General features: G+C 58.7%; 3 protein-coding genes across 6 annotated transcripts in view; all 3 read left to right on the forward strand.

The window, feature by feature from the left end:
* The first annotated feature begins 793 nt into the window (after positions 1-793).
* Positions 794-6,673, forward strand: ATP6V0C (ATPase H+ transporting V0 subunit c). 3 transcript variants are annotated; one of them, XM_031447462.2, is made up of 4 exons: positions 794-1,032; positions 5,353-5,478; positions 5,603-5,786; positions 5,918-6,673. In XM_031447462.2, exons 2-4 carry the CDS (start codon positions 5,409-5,411, stop codon positions 6,120-6,122), a joined length of 459 nt encoding a protein of 152 aa, XP_031303322.1. In that variant the 5' UTR covers positions 794-1,032; positions 5,353-5,408; the 3' UTR covers positions 6,123-6,673. The 3 variants fall into 3 exon arrangements, with proteins under 3 accessions (XP_031303322.1, XP_031303323.1, XP_010990890.1); XM_031447463.2 differs by having other exon boundaries at positions 5,356-5,478; XM_010992588.2 differs by lacking the exon at positions 5,353-5,478 and having other exon boundaries at positions 795-1,032.
* A 168-nt stretch (positions 6,674-6,841) lies between these two features.
* Positions 6,842-15,033, forward strand: AMDHD2 (amidohydrolase domain containing 2). Of its 2 annotated transcripts, none has more exons than XM_031447458.2 (11): positions 6,842-6,992; positions 7,093-7,229; positions 7,312-7,451; positions 12,234-12,288; positions 12,466-12,678; positions 12,753-12,841; positions 12,921-13,065; positions 13,140-13,247; positions 13,360-13,428; positions 14,351-14,452; positions 14,800-15,033. In XM_031447458.2, the coding sequence occupies exons 1-11, from the start codon at positions 6,910-6,912 to the stop codon at positions 14,886-14,888; spliced, it is 1,230 nt and encodes a 409-aa protein (XP_031303318.1). In that variant the 5' UTR covers positions 6,842-6,909; the 3' UTR covers positions 14,889-15,033. The 2 variants fall into 2 exon arrangements, with proteins under 2 accessions (XP_031303318.1, XP_031303319.1); XM_031447459.2 differs by having other exon boundaries at positions 6,845-6,992; positions 14,736-15,033.
* A 134-nt stretch (positions 15,034-15,167) lies between these two features.
* PDPK1 (3-phosphoinositide dependent protein kinase 1) overlaps positions 15,168-18,135 on the forward strand; it is a 73,106-nt gene continuing 70,138 nt past the window's right edge. The window contains exon 1 of the mRNA XM_064478362.1: positions 15,168-17,303. The gene's annotated coding sequence lies outside the window, so the exon portion shown is untranslated. The remainder of the gene's footprint in view (positions 17,304-18,135) is intronic.

Raw genomic sequence — 18,135 nt, forward strand, 5'->3', positions numbered from 1 at the left:
CAGGCAGGCTGGGGACGACAGATGTAGAAATCCGGGGAAGCCTTCACAGGTCTTAACACCGACAGGGCTTCAAACTTGTCATGCCCACATTTTGAGGGACAGAGAACCGCCTCAACTGTAGTCTGGGTCCCTGAGGCAAAGGAGGAAACAGATGCCGGGGAGGCGGCTCCTTTACTTTGGAAGCCAGGGGAGAAATCACCAATTGCTGGATCGGGTATGGTGGGTCTGAAGGAGACTGCGGACAGGGGTACACAGGAGGCTTGCGGCCAGAGACCAGGACTTCACAGGGAAGTGGGGGCTTCCCTGGGGGCTGCAGCAGAACAGACTGACGCCCGGGATACAGGACTTCGGCTTCGCCTGCTAGGACCCTCAGATTGACCCAGGAGGTGTGAGGACGTCCTCGGGGGCTGGGCCGTGAGAACACCGAGGCCGGGCTCCACACCATGAACGCAAAGAACAGCGACGCTCGGAACCGAACACCTGCTAACGCCACGCAGCTGCAGAAAAGGCGGGGCGCCTCGAGCCCCGCCCCGTATGCAAATATGGCGCGGCACCGCCCCGCCCCGACCCAGGGGCCGGACAGGCCCAACGCCGCGGGGTTTGAGAGGCCGGCGGCGCACGACAGCGCACCTGCGGAGGCCGCGGTGGGGCTGGCGCCAGGGTCCGGGAGGGCTGGGCGACAGTGCAGTGAGGGGGCGGTCAGCGAGGCGTCCGAGGGGCACCCCCCACCAGCGCGAGGTGGTACAGCCCGCAGGGGCGGGTCCCGGGTCATGTGACGCGCCCGCGACCGCCATTTTGTTCTGCGGTGCTGGTATTTAGAGCGCAGCGGCTGACGGGCGGGATCGCCTTCGCAGCCGCCTGATCGCTCGCTTCGCACAGCTCGCCGCCCGCCGCCCGGCCCGACCTCGTCCCCACCTCAACCCGCTGAGCTCGCCCCCTCCCCACTCGCAGACATGTCCGAGGCCAAGCACGGCCCCGAGTACGCTTCTTTTTTCGCGGTCATGGGCGCTTCGTCCGCCATGATCTTCAGCGGTGAGCGCCGTGGCAGGAGGGACCCGGGAGGCGGGGGCCGCGCGGGGCTTGTGCCCACGGCTCGCCGGGGTTCGGCCTGTGACGTCACTGTGACGTAATTTCGAGCTGTTGGGGGGTCCCAGTCCTCACGTGACTGCGGGCGGGGGAGGGGGCTGCGGGGGCTGTGGGGTGTCTGGAGCGCAGGGTCTGCGGGCCAGGCCCTGGTGTGGGTCTTAGAGTCTCCCGAGGGTCCCAGGACCGCAGCCCAGTCAGCCGGCGGTGTCAGTGCGGGGGTTGGGCGGCGGCGCCGCTGCCATCTTAGTCCCTGGAGAGTCCGGAGCGAGGCTGGGGTGGGGGCTCGCGGTCCTGCGCTTGCTCTGTACCCGCCCCCCAATCCTGCGGGCAGGTGTGACATCACACCTCGGAAAGCTCCCCAAACATGGGGCCGATCCTGTCCGTGGGCGGTAGGAGATCCGTCCCTGGAGCTCCCCGCATAGGTCCACAGCCCTCGCCCTCGTGGCCGCCTGCCCCCCCCCCCCGTGGGGGGGTCAGGTGGGTCTGCACCTAGGCAGCTGCTTCCGGTTAGGGCTTGTCGGTGTTTCCCAATACCCTTGCTAGGCTTTGTGGGTTGGTTAGGAAAGCTGGGCTGAGCGTTTGGTCCTGAGAGCCGGCAGGAACCCAGAGGTGGGAGTGGAATTGGTGGGTGGGGGACGGTCAGACAGGCTGAGGGCGCAGGATGGATGTCTGGGAGACGGGCCAGCCTCAGCACTGTGTGTGTGGACTCTTGTCTGGATGGGTGAAGTTGCTTGAAGCCTCAGCTTTGAGGGGTCTTTTTCCGTAGGAAGAAGTCTTCAGCTCAGGCCAGAATGAATGAATGACCTTCCTCCCCTTCCCTGAGGCCTGGAATTGGGAGGGGCTACCCTGGGAATGCAGAAGGGGCCTTCCAGGGTTCTTGATGGCAACCTGGTTTTGAAGTTGGGCCTTAACAATCTTGGGATGTCAAATTCAGTGAAAATGGCTTATCTGGGAGGAGGGTACTTGGCCCAGGTCAAGGAACTGTGGGACCCAGGGAGGTGAGTCCTGACACAGCTGCAGCACCCGTGGACTGGTCTGGCCTGGTCTGGGCCAGGGCTTTTCGAGTAGGTCTGGTTTTGGACTTTGATGACTCGCCCTGCCCCACCCTATCTGGTGGGTTGGGGAGGCTCCCCATACAGGTATGTGCAGGGATGGAACTCCAAACAATCTCTGCTGACTGTAAACACTAGTGGGTAGGGGCTTGGGGGCCTCCCTCTGTCTGGGCCTGCCTGCTGGTCACAAGCTGCTGAGTGAGCCCTGCCCTTCCCATCATGTGCGAGTAAGGGGTCATTTGTGGTGGGAGAAGTAGCCTGTACTTCCCCTTCCTTGCTAGGCAACGCCTACTCTTTCCACATCTCCAGAAGCTGCCTACTCTCCCGCACCTCCCAGCAGGCTGCTGTGGCCCCTTTTCCCCCAGCCCCTTCTGCTCTTTGCCTCCAGAATGCCTCCAGGGAGTCTGCTTTGCCGGGCCACCTGTGGGTGTTATGTCTGTCATTTAACATTCACATTTCGATTTGTGCTCCTACCGCACGCCAGGCACTGGGGGGACATCAGTGAACAAAACAAGATCCCTGCCCACGTGGAACCTGAATTCTGGCTCAGTTTACCCCGAAACCCTCCTTCTGGTCACCAGGTGCCTCTCTTTTTAGAACTTGGTACTTTTGAACAGAGCCTGACCAGCAGGTCTTCGGAAGTTACTGATAACAGGGTATCACTGGTCCAGGGCTTTTTTGTTTTCCCCAGGTTCCTGGGAATTGGGACCACCTGCTCCTGTATCCTGTAAGCAGCACCACTCCTCCCCTCCTGACATGGGGCTTAACATGACCCTACGGTAGCCAACTTCTTAGTTGGCCAATTGGATCAGCCTCTAACTTCATTTCTTTCTCTAAAGCCTTTCTCCAAGGCTTCTCTTCTACCTCCCTGTGCCTTCCTGAACAGTTTTCAGGCTCAGGTGTCACTGTCAGGGTGACAGCAAGCCCTGTCCGCTGCTCCTGGCCCACGTAGCACTTAGCTGATTTGTCTTCTTACAATAGAATGAGGCCCCCCTCTGTCTCAGGCCTCCCAGTCTCCATCTCATGCTAGCTTCCCCTTCCTTCCTTCCTTTCTTTTTTTCTTTCTTTCTTTGTAAAGTTAAATTTATTTAGAGAAATGCATAGAGTGCAGGCTGTTTCAGAAGGCAAGAGAAAGGCCATGAGGTGTTGGGGCGGTGGGTGCTCAGGTTAAAGTAAAAGTAGACACACAGTCCGTAGAGTGCAGGCCATCTCCAAAGATGAGGGAGCAAGAGAAGTGGCCTCTTTTTTTTTTTTAATTCTTACTACCTTTTTTCTTAACTTATGACCCAAGTCCTGTAGATTTCTTTCTTCATCATGTGTTCCTCGAAGCTGTCACTTGCTCCTTTTCTGTATTGTCTGTGACTTCCTCCGTCCTAGTGGGCCTCCTGTGTTTGGTGCAATGTACTTGGAACTGCCTCCTGATTCCTCTGTTTCTGTCCACTGTTTCACCTGGAGCCCCTTCAGGCCTGGCCTTTGAAGCTCGCATCCCGGGCCTTCCCGGACACCTGCTGCTGCCCCGGGGAGGCTGCTTTTCCCTCCTAGTGGTCCTCATTGTTTCTTCCCTTTGTTCCTCTTGTCTCTTCCCCACCCCCAGCCACATGACCTCCCTCCGCCCTCTGTAGAGAAACTTACTTCCCGGCACTAGCCTGTCCAGCCTTGCCGGGCCCGCTGGCTGGGATGCTGACTTCCCCGTAATGGGTTCCCACCTAGTGCTACGCGTCAGCCCGTGCCTTTCCTCTTGAGTAATGAGCCCTGGCATTGGCCTGATATGCTGGGTCCGCAGTAGGAGGCCAAAAAAAATGCAAGAGTGGCTTCATGAAGATGGGCTCTGTGTCCCAGCACCTGAAGGCCGGTTGTCTAGTTGTGGTGGCGTCTGTGCACCCCCTGGATGCTGTGTGGAAGAGTCAGTGCAGGTCCTTCTTCCCCAACCCCTGCCTCCTTCCTCCCTCTAGTTGCTCCTTGTCTTGCACCATCTTAGTTGGTGTCTCTGCTCCTGTGGTCTGTAATCCTCTTCCTCTTGTCCTGTCTTTCTGTGACCACCTCATTGTCACTCCTCCACTCAGTTATCACCTCCCTTAGGAAGCCCTTCCCCAGACCTACCCACTCTCCTGGAACGCGTTGCTGTGATTGGAGGGACTGTGTCTCTTCATGGGGTTTAGAGTCCCTCTGACCTCACCCCTGCTCTGTGGTGAGGACAGAGTAGTCATCTTTTGTGGCCCAAAGAGGTGAGTAAAAGATGTAGGGGCATGTCTGGGATTTTCCTGGCCCCTTCCACCTCAGACCCATGTCAGCATCTGCACACCAGTGCATTGGGACTCTGAGGGCAGGCGACAGGAGTCAGAAGAGCTGCCTGAGCCCCCTGTGGCTCTCTGTTGTCTTTGCAAACCTTCTAGACTTGGAAGATAGGCCAGGAGAAGGGGGCCTTTCAGGAAGGCAGCCCACCCTGGGAAGAGAAAGGAGGGACAGTGGCAGAGGAAACCAGCGTCATCAAATGCCTTGAATCCTATCCTCCCCATGCCTTCCTGCCCCATTACTGGAGGCCTCCAGCAGATGCTGAGCTCAGAGGTCTGCCGAAGCTTTGTGCTTGGCCTCAGTGATGACTTCACAGCCCCTTCGTCTTCCCTGTACCCTGCCCTCTCTGGCTTGTCCTTTTTCTGGTTATTTAGAGAGGATTCTCTCCAAACTCAAGGGTCCTGACCTGGCTGAGGGTGGTGGGAGCTGCCTTTTTCTGGCAAAGCACTCAGCCTGCTGACACACACTCCAGCCCTTGGAGCAGCCTTTCCCAGGGCCAGGAGTTGACCGCAGTTCAAGGGGTGAGGTGGGGGACTGGTGAAGCTCTGGCCTGAGAGAACAAGAGTTGCCAGACCAGCTTCCCCCATCCTCTGGCGGTAGATCTTCTGAGGGGTGTCGTCTCCAGATGTAGCCCCAGGGCTGACCCTGGCCAGACGTCTGGGCTGCTGCTAGTCAGCTCATGCTTTTCCCAGCCCTTCCTGACCTGGGAAAGTGCCTGGGAGTCCAGGTGGGACAGAAGGAGCCCAGAGTCTCCAGCAAGGCTTCTGGGGCCCAGCTGCCTATTTCCCCATGTGATGGTGCTGCTCCTCCTGTCACAGCTCCACCTTCTAGGTTGAGGGCAGCTGTGCTGAGGTCCCTGGGAACATGGGATCTGTGTAGAAGGCTTGGGGAGAACTACTGAGCACAGGTTGGGGTTTTACAGCAGAGTAGGAGCCCGGATGGGCAGCCGTGAGGGCCTCTGGTGGAGGAAGAAAAGAAATGGCTACCGAGTTTCTTGAGTGCCTGGCTATGGCTGTTCCCCTGCCCGCCACCTCCAGCTCCTGGCTGGGTGAGTGCTGCTCTCAGGTTCCCCCTTGCAGGTGGTATCTTGCATGGCCCTCCCGTATGCCAAAAGCTACTCCCAGGGTCCTGGCCCCAGATGCTCTGGGCTCACCTCACCTTCTCCCCATCAGCTCTGGGTGCTGCCTATGGTACAGCCAAGAGTGGCACCGGCATCGCGGCCATGTCTGTCATGCGGCCAGAGCTGATCATGAAGTCCATCATCCCAGTGGTCATGGCTGGCATCATCGCCATCTACGGCCTGGTGGTGGCAGTCCTCATTGCCAACTCCCTGAATGATGGCATCAGTCTCTACAGGTGAGTGCTGGGTTGTTCTCCCCACACCCCTGTACAGGCGGGGAGGGGACCTTGGGTGGGTGGTTGGTGACCCATACCTGCAGCCCTCCCCTCCTGTGGGCTGACATCCGCCCCTGTACTCTGTCCTCCAGGAGTTTCCTTCAGCTGGGCGCCGGCCTGAGCGTGGGCCTGAGCGGGCTGGCAGCTGGCTTTGCCATCGGCATCGTGGGGGACGCCGGCGTTCGGGGCACTGCCCAGCAGCCCCGGCTATTCGTGGGCATGATCCTGATCCTCATCTTCGCCGAGGTGCTGGGCCTCTACGGGCTCATTGTTGCCCTCATCCTCTCCACAAAGTAGCCCCTCCGGGCCTACCAGCCACAGAATATGATGTAAAGACCACCCCCTCCTCATTCCAAAACGAACAGCCTGACACACATGCACGGGGCAGCTGCCCCCCAATAGTTGGTCTTGTAAATGCGCAGTGTCCTAGTGCCCATCGTCTGTTGCCCCAGCCTTGCCCCTGCCCGCCCCGTGCCATGGACATCTGGGCCCACCATTCACCCATCCAGGCCCCTGACCAGTGAGGATGCAGGCCTTTGGCCGCCCCCACCCACCTGCTCTAGAGTGCTTTGTGTATAAGGATGAATTAGAGTCGTCATTTTCTCTTCACTGGATGTTTATTTATAAAGATCTGACCTGTTCATACGTCTGTGGAGCAGCCCTCCGTCTCCCAACTATATAGTAATCTTAGGTATACTGTTGCGTTGTGAGGTTACCGTTTGCCCTGAGACTTGTTGGATGGAACCACCCTCCTGCAGCCCTGGCTGCCCAGGGCCGCGGGGCAGTGTGCTGGGCCCACCAGGCCTGGCGCCGAACCGTGTCCAATAAAGTTCTTGGATGTGACTGGACGCTTGTGTGTGGATCGCTTTTTTGGGCCCGGGGCTGGGCGGGGTGGGCCGGGAGGGAGGGGCCGAGGGCCAGACCACTAGGGAGGCGGCCGTCGCCGCGTCACTGCGGACCGCGCCGGTCACGTGGGCGCCGGGATCACGTGGGCGCGCCTCAGTCAGCTGAGGGTCACGTGGGCCGGGCCACGCTCGGGGCCAGGACTCGGCGCCGGATCCGGCGCCTCCAGCTCGGGCTCACGATGCGCGGCGGGCAGGGCGCGGCGCGGGCCCTGGTGCTCCAGTTCACCAACTGCCGCATCCTGCGAGGCGGGGCGCTGCTCAGGTGGGCGCGGGGCGCGGACCAGGCCGGGGGGCGCGGGGCCCGGAGCTGCCAGGAATGCTTTGGGGCGGCGATCCTAGCCCCCGCCCTGCTCTGTGCGCAGGGAGGATCTGTGGGTGCGCGGGGGCCGCATTCTGGACCCGGAGAAGCTATTCTTTGAGGAGCGGCGCGTGGCTGACGAGCAGCGGGACTGCGGGGGCTGCATCCTGGCGCCCGGCTTCATAGACGTGCAGATCAACGGTGCGGTCCGGGGCCCGCGGGCTGAGGAACTCAGAGGAGGAGCTCTGAGCTCCGGGCGACCGCCTCTTTTCTGTGGCCTCAGGTGGCTTTGGCGTTGACTTCTCTCAGGCCACGGAGGACGTGGGTTCAGGAGTCGCCCTGGTGGCCCGGAGAATCCTGTCTCACGGAGTCACCTCCTTCTGTCCCACTTTGGTCACTTCGCCACCGGAGGTTTATCACAAGGTGAGGTCAGGCTCCCGGCCTGAAGTGAAGGAGGTCCCAGAAACACCCAGCCTGTTAATTTTGGAATCTCGTCTTTTCCCCTCACAACATCCCTTGGCGCTTGAGTCTGGGCTCACCTGCTGGCCTCCAACCACCTGGGCCTGGGGGTCCCCTGCCCTGCCCTGGGCATTCTCATTCTGGTGTCCCTCTGGCTGGTCTGCCGTTGCGGGTCTGGCTGCCTCTGCAGCTGTCCCCACAGCTTCGAACTTGCTGCCTCAGCACCTTCACCTGCCACACACCCTCCCCTCCCTGTGCTCTGGCCGCCTCCAGGCACCAGAAGCCGCCTCCTTGCCTGAGGCTGCTGGGGACTTCGTGATTGCCCCATCTTTAGACGTTCATTCTTCCAACTGGTTTGTGGTATGTGACTACAGTGAACACACTTTTCAGAAGGAAGCTCTGTGGTCTACCCGAAGCCTTCCTCTAATCTGGCCTCCACCCCATTCTCTTCTACTTCTTTCTTACCTGCGAGGCTTGGGATTCAGTTATCCCTTGTCTGTTTTTCCTTTAAAATGTCTTACTCTACGAAGATTCTCCAGTTTTAGTCTTTGCCCCGTCTTATTATTCGACCTTGTTTTCTCTGTATGTAGGTTCTCTTTTTCTGAACTGTTTGAGAGTTGGTGACACGCTTCGTGCCTCTATACTCCTTAACACTGAATCTCTTCTTAAACACACAGGCATTCTTTCATGCGAGTACAGGTATAGAGTTACTGAGTTTGCAAAATTAACGCTGTTATTTTCCAGTGGACCATTTATGTTCCGGTTTTGTAGTTTTTCTCCAACTCAGGATTCTTTCTGGGATCACGGATTGCATTGGCTGCTGTGGATTTCCCTCCTAGGGGTGTGGACAGAGGCTCAGAGCTGGGAGCTGGGGGAGGTGGGCTGTGGGCTCAGGGTTTGGCTCCAGCCTCCTGAGTTCATCTATCAGCTGGGAGACTCAAGACAGTCATTACTTACTGGTTTCTGAGCATTGGTTTCTTCAAACCTTAAGTACGAATAAACAGAGTCCATCTCTCTGGGTTGGGTGTTCAGCACTCTGCTTGACGAATAAACAGAGTCCATCTCTCTGGGTTGGGTGCTCAGCACTCTGCTTGGTTCACTTTGAGCACCTGGTAAATGCCAGCTAAGGACATCTTTCTGGAAATTTCCCCCATCACAGAGTCAGATGTCAAAAACCAAGCTTATCTCCCTGCTGCAGACTGGCACCTGATTCTGTGTTTTCTGTCTTGGCATCAGTCTGTGACTTCCCTGCCCAGGATCTGGAAACAAGCCCTCCCTCTTTGCCCCTCTGATCCCCACCAGTGAAGCTTAGTGACTGTTACCCAGTCTTGCGACTGCTGTCCCAGCTCCGGGTCCCGCCTGGGTGGCCTTCCCCAGGTGTGGGGCTCAGCATGGCCCTCCCACCTCCCCAACTCATCTGCGGGCTGGACTCACCCTCCTGAGCATTCCTGCGCAGCTGCATTTCAGCCATTCCAGGCAGCTCCCTCTTCTGCCCTCAAGCTCTCTGCCCGGGAGGCCTTTGCTTAGCTCTGTCCACCACACCAGCTGGCCCATGTGCTGTGTCTGCGGACGCGCCACCCCTGGCCATCGTGAGACAAACAATAGGTAAACAATGGGGCTTCTTCCTCAGGAGAAGGGGTTTCTGATCAGCAGGACTTCCATCTTCTCTTCTCTTCTCTTCTCTTCTCTTCTCTTCTCTTCTCTTCCCAGCACCCGTCACCCTTCTTAAATGCATACAGTGTGCAGACCTTCGGAGGAAGAGTAAACTGATTTATGGTGCAACTTGTGGAGGGCTTTGAATTTGAAAACTTTAATACCAGTGTCATCTTAGAAACTACAGGACTGTACCCTGGGTTCTCCCCACACACACTGCTCCCCCAATTCTGCCCAGCCTTCCTCCGGGGCCCAGATTGCTACTTTATCAGAAGTTACTCAGGTTCATGGAGACTACCTGCCCTTTTTCTGGGGTCTCTTCCTTGTTCTTTGCTACCCTTCCAGGAGGGAGATGTGATTGCCTTGTTCTCTGCTTCAGGTCCATTGTCTGCTGAGCCAACATCAGGCATATCCTCAGGATGGCAGCCAGGCTCTTGCCTCTGGCCCGACATGCCCTTTACACTTGGACCTTTTTCTGATGGTCTCCTGCCTTGAACGTACCTCGTTCCCTTCACTTCCAAACTGTCTGTTTTGTTTATTTAGTGCTTTCTAGCTTTCCCTTTTAAAACTCTGTTTTGGGAAAACAGCCATTATCTTTTTCTCTCTTTCTCTCTTTCTCTTTCTTTCTTTCTTTCTCTTTCTTTCCTCTTTCTTTTAACTCTTTAGTGAACGTATGTACATCACATGGCTTGTTAGAAAAAAAACAGTAGTCCTCTGCTCCCACCAGTCCCCACCTAGAGAGAATTACTTTCAACTGAGTTGACCCTTGGAACTTGCCCCCATGGTGCTAAAGAATATACTGGCATTCCTGCTCACCTTTTTGGTTTCACGCAGCATAAATGTGCTTTCCACCTGGAAGGACAAGGATTAGCTTTCTGTCGTGCCCTTTCGTGCCCTGCTGCCCCCACCCCCCTCCTCCCCAGAGAGTTTCCTATAAGTTCATTTAGATCAGTTATCAGGACTGGGGACTCAGCTCAATTACATTCTCTTACTTGTCAACTCTGTTTTGCTTGGAGTTAATAGTCTTCGTTTGCTTAGTTTTAAAATTTACTGGCTCAACTCCAGGATTTCATCCAGTCATCTCCCTCTCTGTTCAGGATTTGGAGGCTTCTGCAGAGGTGCCATCCATTTCACCTTCCTTTGGGAGCCTTGGGGACCTGCTATCCCAGGGCTGGCTGCTGGCCTCACTGGGGCCGAGCTGTCTGGGAGCTCCCTTCCCCTCAGCTGCTGGCCCCCAGGCCTCTTTCTGCTGCGTCTCTCTGTCCAGTATCCCGGGCCTTCCTCTTTGTGGAATTACACCTTAATTTTGGTGGAGCCCATCCTCCAGCAACTTCCAGAGAAAGGAGTCACAGGGGGTAACACTTTTGAAATGTTGGAGGTCTGAGATAACTTGACTCTCTTAATCGATGTCTCGTCTGGGTTAGCACTGTGGATTAGAAGTCACTGCTCTCTAGAATTTTGATGGCATTTGCGTATTGTCTTTTAACTTCCAGGGTTGCTGATGAGAAATCAGAAGCCATCCGACTCCTGATCCTTTGTGCATGACCTGTTTTTTCCATCTGGAAGCCTTTGGGGTCTTCCCTCCGTCCCTAGGGTGACGTGTGGGGACTGGTGGGAGTTCATCTGCTGTGCTGGGGAGGGTAGAGCTCAGCGGTAGAGCCCATGCTTAGCATGCACGAGGTCCTGGGTTCACTCCCCAGTGCCTCCATCAAAAGAAAGAACATGAAATGCACACTCATGAGTCCCTGCACCCACAGATCCTCCATCAGCGGGTCTGGGATGGGGCTCGGTAATCTACATGTAAAACAAAAGTAGAAATTGCCCTCACCTGGAGACCCTCTGCTTTAGCCCTCTAGGTGCATGGTGTGAGAGAGCTGGGGACCAATGTACTTTTTTTTTGAAGATTGTTTTTATTTACTTATTTTTAATGTTATCTTACACACACACACACACACACACACACACACACACACACACACACACACACACACACACACACACACACACACACACACACACACACACACACACACACACACACACACACACACACACACACACACACCCCTGTATCTTAAGTTATCTCTCTTTTGTTTTTCAATGGAGGTACTGGGGATTGAACCCAGGACTTTATGCATGCTGAGTCCGTCCTCTGCCCCTGAACTGTGCCACCCCGGGACCTGGCTACTCTTTAGTGAGGCTCCTCTTGTCAATCCCCCTGCTTCTTGAGGCGCCAGGCACTGCCAAAGCCTAAGCCAGTTGGGGTGTGGTGCGGTGCCTGCTTCCTTTCTGTCCCCCCGGTGTGTCTTTGTCCAGCAGCTGCTTTTTGGGCTCCTGAGTCAGCCTGCCCTTGTCCTGTCTTCATGCTGAGTTTAAGCCTCTGAAAAATCCCCGTTCCTCTCTTTGGGGTGGAGGGTACACCAGTCCACCAGGCTCTCCCTGGAAACTCTGCAGGGGACATCCTGTAGGGCTCCCCATCCCACATCCTTCCCCACGTTGAAGGAGAGGGCTTTGGGCTGGGATACCTGCCTGCCTGTCCTCTGATATATGTGATGTGAGCACCTGTCATGCACAAGTGACGTTCCCCACTGTGTCCAGATCCGGGCTCAGAGTGGCCACGCCGTTTGTGCCTGAGCTCCCCAGCTACCAAGCCCGTGCCTCTGCCCTTTGCTCTGCCTGGAATGCATGTCCTCCTCCCACCTCAGCCCTGCTTCCCAGACCTGTAGCTCAGGAAGGCCTGGCCTGTCACCCTGTCAGGCCCCATGCTTCCTGGCCCCACTGTGTCCTAACTGCTGTCTGATGGGGCCACCTTGAGGGCCTTGGTGCCCCATGCCTGCCCATGGCCTGGGAGCTATCACCTCGTCTCCGGGTCCTCTTGAGCAGACCAGTCTTGCATCCTTGGGGTCCTGTCATTTCTTGATGCTCCTGTGACCCTGTGTCCCACTGCTTCTGAATGCTGTGCTTTCCGTGACCATGGTTGAGGGCCTTCGACCCTTCTAACACCTGAGGGAAGGCCAGTGGGGACTGGGCTGGGCTCTGACCTCTGGGTGCTGGGCCGCGGGGGGCAGGGCTTTAACAGCTGGTTCCCCCCAGGTCCTTCCTCAGATACCCGTGAAGAGTGGTGGTCCCCATGGGGCAGGGGTCCTCGGTGAGTGGCTGACCCCTCTCCCCGCCCCTATCCTGGGAGGCTCCTTGGGGACCTATTGGCAGCCCCTCACCTTCCAGATGCCCAACTGTGGGGGGAGGACGGGCAGGCAAGAGGGTCAGTGTGGGGGCAGCAGGGCGGCTGGGGACCTGCTGGAAACCTCCCCTCCCCTCCCCCCAGGGGTGCACCTGGAGGGCCCATTCATCAGCCGGGAGAAGCGAGGCGCACACCCTGAGGCCCACCTGCGCTCCTTTGAGGCCAGTGCTTTCCAAGACTTGCTGGCCACCTATGGGTCCCTTGACAACGTCCGCATTGTGACGCTGGCCCCCGAGCTGGACCGCAGCCACGAGGTGATCCAGGCGCTGACAGCCCTTGGAATATGCGTGTCCCTCGGTGAGGATTGTGTCCTGACCTCTGTCCCGGGGCCCCAGGCTGGGTGCTGAGTCTGAGCCTGGGTCCCTGCACAGGACACTCAGTGGCTGACCTGGGGGCTGCAGAGGAAGCCGTGCGGAGTGGGGCCACCTTCATCACCCATCTCTTCAACGCCATGCTGCCCGTGAGTGGCGCCCCAGCTCTGGGCAGGAGGGTGTGGCCGTCCTGCTGTGGCTCAGTGCCCCCCTCCTGCCCCTGCCCAGTTCCACCACCGTGACCCTGGCATCGTGGGGCTCCTAACCAGTGACCAGCTGCCCCCAGGCCGCCACATCTTTTATGGGATGATTGCCGACGGCATGCACACCAACCCCGCCGCCCTGCGCATCGCCTACCGGGCCCATCCGCAGGGTGAGCAGCTGGCTGGGGCGGGAGCAGGTAGGAAGACCAGCCCAGCTGGGTCCTGAGCCCCCTTCCTCCTATAGGGCTGGTGCTGGTCACTGACGCCGTCCCTGCTCTGGGCTTGGGCAATGGCCGACACACACTGGGGCAGCAGGAGGTAGAGGTGGATGGGCTGACAGCCTATGTGGCAGGTGAGTAGCCCCAGTCCCCAAGACTGCCCGAGTGAGAATAGCCCCTCGGCCCCTCTGGTGGGGTGTAAGAACCCACCCCTGGCCCCCAAAACCTACCCTCTCTGTTCTCAAGGCACTAAGACACTAAGCGGCAGCATCACCCCGATGGACGTGTGCGTGCGGCATTTCCTGCAGGCCACAGGTCAGTGCGGCCAGGCTGTGCGTGCCGTGTGAGCGTGTGTGTGTGTGTGTGTTGGGGCTGAGACTTCATCTGGGAGAGGCTGGAGGGAAGAGGGGACTACCAGGGTCCTGCACCCACATCCCTCATCTGTCTGTGTCTGGTGGGGTTCCCAGGGGATGGGCACTAGGAATGTGGCCAAGGCCCTGCCTGCAGGTGCTCATGGCAGAGGGAGAGGGCAGTGAGCCAGCAGATGACTGGAACTTGAGGGCAGGGCCTTGGCCCGGGGCCTGTGGGATTGCAGGACTTTGCGGGTGCAGAGCTGCAGGGAGGCAAGGTCTGGGGAGGGGGTCTGGAGCAGCACTCCAGGGTCAGGCTGTGTGGGGGGCCTCTGAGTGTGGGTTGGCATGTTCTAGGGGAGGTTGGCCAGGCCTTGTGGGGCTCTGGGCAGCACCCTGCGGCTGGGGTGTCATGTGGGAGGTTGGGGAGCACTACGGTCCAAGGTGCTGTTTGGAGCAGCAGGAGACGGGGTGGGAGGCAGAAGAGAGCTGTGGCCTGGCTTGGCAGGGGTGAAGCAGAGGATAGAGAGAACTGGGGTACCCAGTAGTATCCTCAGATCAGGGAGAGAGTGGTGTCTTGTCAACCTGCTGCAGAGTCCTGGGATGCGTCCATAGGACTTGGAACTCTGGGGCTGGTGGGGGACCCTGTTGGGCCTCTCATCTACCCCAGCCCTGCCAGGAACCTCACTGACCAAACAGTTGAAACCCAAATGCCCATGAGCTCCTCCTCCTCCTGGCTTCCCAGAGAACACCCCACAGGAGAGCAGGACCCTGGGCGTCTGTGAGGCCACCCAGGACTTGGGGTCTTTCCCTGCCTCGCTCCAGAAGTCAGATGCCCAAGCCAGCTAGGGGTTGAGGATGGTCACCTGTCTATGTCCCCTGAGCAGGCTGCAGCGTGGAGGCTGCCCTGGAGGCGGCGTCCTTGCACCCCGCACAACTGCTGGGGCTGGAGAAGCATAAGGGGACCCTGGACTTCGGGGCCGATGCAGGTCAGGGCCCAGTGTGGGCGGCGCGGTTGGCCCGGGCAGCCTTGAAGACTCGGGAATTCTTGGGAGGCCTGGGATGGGACTAGCGTGGGCAGGTGGGATCTTCCCTACACCCAGGTGGCTCTGCCTGGCTCCCCCCTTTTCCCTCAGACCAGGCAAGGGGCTGCTGAGAGCTCTATGTGCGGTCCTCTACCGCCAGGAGTCTTAGCTCCAGGGGCTCCGTCAGTCTGTGATAGGCTGAGGTGTCCTGCACCAGTCGTATCCTGGGCCTTGGTTTCCCCACCAGCCTCAGGGTAGGGGTGGCGGTGGCCCTGCCCCTGCCTCTTCCTCACCGCCCACCTCTGACTCAGACTTCGTGGTGCTCGATGACTCTCTCCACGTCCGGGCCACCTACATCTCCGGCGAGTTGGTATGGCAGGCAGAGGAGACCCGGCAGTGACCGAGGACCACGGCTGGAGAGGATGCCCAGCCCCAGCTGGACACTGTCAGGCTGGGCCGTCGAGGAGCTGGTCTCCAGAAAGTGAGGGGGGCCCTGCCCCAGGTGGAGGCCTTGGCCCCTTGGATAAAGGTGTGCTCTGCCAGGACTTGCCTGGTCTCTGAGTTTTGCTTCAAAGCGGGACTTTTGCTGGTTCTGCCCTCACCCTGGTGGCCCTCCTGGAGGAGTATCTGTGGCTTGGGGTTTGGAGTGGCTGGATTCCAGCTCAGCCCTGTGTGGGGGGCTTCTGGGGCTCCATGGAGACACCAGGTCCCCTCTCTGTCAGACAGATGTCCCTGAGCCCTGCAGACCCATGGGCAGACATAAATGGAGCAGGGAGCCACAGGCTGCAGGGTGGAAAGCCAGAGGGAAGGGGCTTGGGGAGTGAGGGTAGATGACTTCAGAAGTTTGCCTGTGGAGCTGAGGGAAAGGGTCTATCTTGGAATTTTAAACAGGAAAGAACTGATCAGTTTTTCATGGAGAAGAATTCAGGAGTGGGCTGGGAAGAGCTGGAGACAGGAGGGACCCTCAGGTGGGCACCACAGGGTTTGAGGGGCTGGGTATGTGTGGATGTTCTGTGGGCTCGTCCTCTGCACTCCTGAATTTTGTGGGCAGAGGAGGGGGCCTAAGACCATGGCACTGGACCTGGGCACAGCACTGGCCGCTCCTCCCCAACCTTCAAGAGGAATCTGCACAGGTCACGGGGTCCCAGGTCACTGGGCTTTGAGTGCAGGAAGCAGTGGCCAGAGGGCCCTGAGCTGACCCCGCTCAACCTGCCCAGCCAGAGGTCCCACCTCCTGGAGCCCTCAGGATAATTGAGGCCCTGTGGCTTTTGGTGTCTTTTCTGAACAACTCCTCCACCTGACCCAAATCCTGAGTAGGAGAGATGAGCCCGCCTACACCTTGGTGTTTACACAGCTGTGGGTGACCCTGCCTGGGACTGGTGGGCAGCTCAGGGAACCCCGGTGTCCTGCACCCTGCCACTGTTTGCCCATTAGTGTCTCCCTCCAGCCTTTGGTGTTCTCTCAACCCTGGCGCCAATCCCCCCACATTGGGAGCACAGGCTGTTGGGCTCCCCAGTAGGACACCTTGGAGGCAAATGGGCTTTGGGGGGCCCTGCTGGCTCTGAGACAGCTGTGACATGGGTTGGTACAGCCCCATCTCTGGGGTTGTCATGACTCCCTTCAGCCTACATTCGGGCCCCAGGATGGGCCTCCCCTTCCTCCTTTCACCTGTGTGCAGGGGGTCACAGGGCATCACCATCCATGGCCTGGCCCCTGTCTCTCCTGCCTCTGCCTCAGAGCCCCCTAAAGGAAGTGTCTCTAGGCCCAAAGGGACAAAAATGGTCGCAGGTCTCTGCTATGTGGAATGACAATGTGAGGCAGGGCTGAGGGAAGGCCTGGGGTAGGGGCCCCCTGTAGAGGGAGGCAGGTCCCCACCTCACCCAATGGGGAGGAGCCAGATGAGCTTCTTAGCAGCTGGGCTCGTGTAGTGTCCACCTGTGCCCGGCTGTGTTCTAGCTATGCAGTGTGTTAGCTCATTCTGTTCTCCCCAGAAATCCACTAGGGGAGCTCCTTGTTTGTCATCCTTATTTCTCAGCTACCATGCTTTCTTGGGGGAGAATTATAGAAGGGGTCATGGAGGTGGGGGCCAGAAGGGTGGCCCTGAGGAAGATGGGAGCCAGTACTGTGCTGGAGCAAGGTGAACTGACCCAAAAAGGCCCAGTGGCCATAGGCTTAATGTGTGGGTGGAATGAAGGTAGCCACGGAGGCTTGTGGGGGGGCTGGGAGTTTGGATTTTGAGGTGTCGGGGGGCAGCCGCTGGAGGGCGGCTGGTTTGGTCTTGAAAATTGTGAAATATACATAACATCCGCCATTTTAACCGTTTTAAAATGCACAGTTCAGGGGCATTAAGCACATTCACACTGTTGTGCAACCATAACCACCACCATCTGCAGAACTTTTCGTCACCCCAGAGGGAAGCTGCACCGAGGACGCCCTCACTCCCATCTCCCTTCCCCAGCCCTGGCTTCCACCGCTGGCTTTGTTTCTGAATTTGAGGCTGCTGGGTTTTACACAGAAGAATGCGCTGCTATTTTAAGTGCTCTTTCCGGTTGCTGGGGGTGGAAAGGTGGCAAGGAGACCCTGAGGGGCTGGCTGCGGGGCCAGAGACAAGCGACGTTGGGGGGGACAGGCTTGCCCCCGCGTGGGTGTGGACTGCGGGGGCGGGGAGGTGACGCTGGGTGTGTGCCTGAGTCACTGGTGGGTGTGGACTGCTTTTACTAGATGAAGAAGCTGGAGTGGGATCCCTGGGTGACCTGGCGTGCTCCCAGACTCCGTGGCGCGTCTGTCTGTCTGTGGACTCCAGGGTCCAGCGTTGGTAAGAGGCCGTGCAGGGACGTCCGTGGCCAAGCCGTCGCCGCAGCTCGACTCCTCCAGGTTGGGGCGAGAGCCACCTGGCGGCCGGACCTGGGCGCTGCGAGGTTTCCCCTGGAGGCTTCTGGACTGCGTCGGGAGCGCGCGGTTCGAGTCCCGGCGCTGAGGGGTCCCTTCCGAAGCCTCTGGCTCCTCATCGGGATGTCGGGCCTCCTAGGTCCCAAGCGCACGGGGCACACGGTGGCGGGCCCTTAATGCGCTCGGGCCGGGCGCTGACTCGTGCAGAGGTTCCGGGTGGTCCTGGCCGGGGTAGCTGCCTCGGGGGTTGGGGACAGACTTACCAACCACGCCTGAACCGGGCGGTTCCCGAGAGGCGGGGCCTTCACTGCCAATCTGGTCCAACCGCCCGCCGCGCCCGCAGCCCCGCGGGCCCGGGGAGGGGCGCGGCGCCCGCCGACTTGTCTTCCTTGGGAGGGGCTCCTTCCCGGTTGCGGGCTTCTTGCTCCGACCAATCAGGATTGCCACGCGGAGGGATGCGCCAGGCCAAGCACTTAAGATGCGCACAGCTCTCTGATCCAGTTAAAGGGCAGGCCCGGAGCCCCTCACGCGCCCTGCGGCCCTAGTTGTGTCCGGTCCTGCCGGGCCTCGTCTCTCTGCCCCTCTTCCGTGTCCGTCCCCTCGCGCTCCTATGGACCCCTCTCTGCACGCCAACCCTCTTCTCCACGCCCGTCTGCACCCCACTCCCCTACCGTTAGCATCTTGGTGTGGTTCTTTGCAATGTGATCCTGGACCTGTTTCCACATTTAGGTCTTAGTTTGTTTTACAAACTGGATTGC

Source organism: Camelus dromedarius, chromosome 24 (genome assembly GCF_036321535.1).
Source record: "Camelus dromedarius isolate mCamDro1 chromosome 24, mCamDro1.pat, whole genome shotgun sequence".
In the NCBI taxonomy this organism is placed as follows: Eukaryota; Metazoa; Chordata; class Mammalia; order Artiodactyla; family Camelidae; genus Camelus; species Camelus dromedarius.

Excerpts from the sequence above, each read along its gene's own strand:
- ATP6V0C (XM_010992588.2), top strand. The coding sequence starts at position 954 with ATGTCCGAGGCCAAGCACGGCCCCGAGTACGCTTCTTTTTTCGCGGTC. Across the intron at positions 1,033-5,602 it reads GTCCGCCATGATCTTCAGCG|CTCTGGGTGCTGCCTATGGT; the intron begins GTGAGCGCCGTG and ends TCTCCCCATCAG. Across the intron at positions 5,787-5,917 it reads GATGGCATCAGTCTCTACAG|GAGTTTCCTTCAGCTGGGCG; the intron begins GTGAGTGCTGGG and ends TCTGTCCTCCAG.
- AMDHD2 (XM_031447458.2), top strand. The coding sequence starts at position 6,910 with ATGCGCGGCGGGCAGGGCGCGGCGCGGGCCCTGGTGCTCCAGTTCACC. Across the intron at positions 7,452-12,233 it reads CACCGGAGGTTTATCACAAG|GTCCTTCCTCAGATACCCGT; the intron begins GTGAGGTCAGGC and ends GGTTCCCCCCAG. Across the intron at positions 14,453-14,799 it reads GGACTTCGGGGCCGATGCAG|ACTTCGTGGTGCTCGATGAC; the intron begins GTCAGGGCCCAG and ends CCTCTGACTCAG.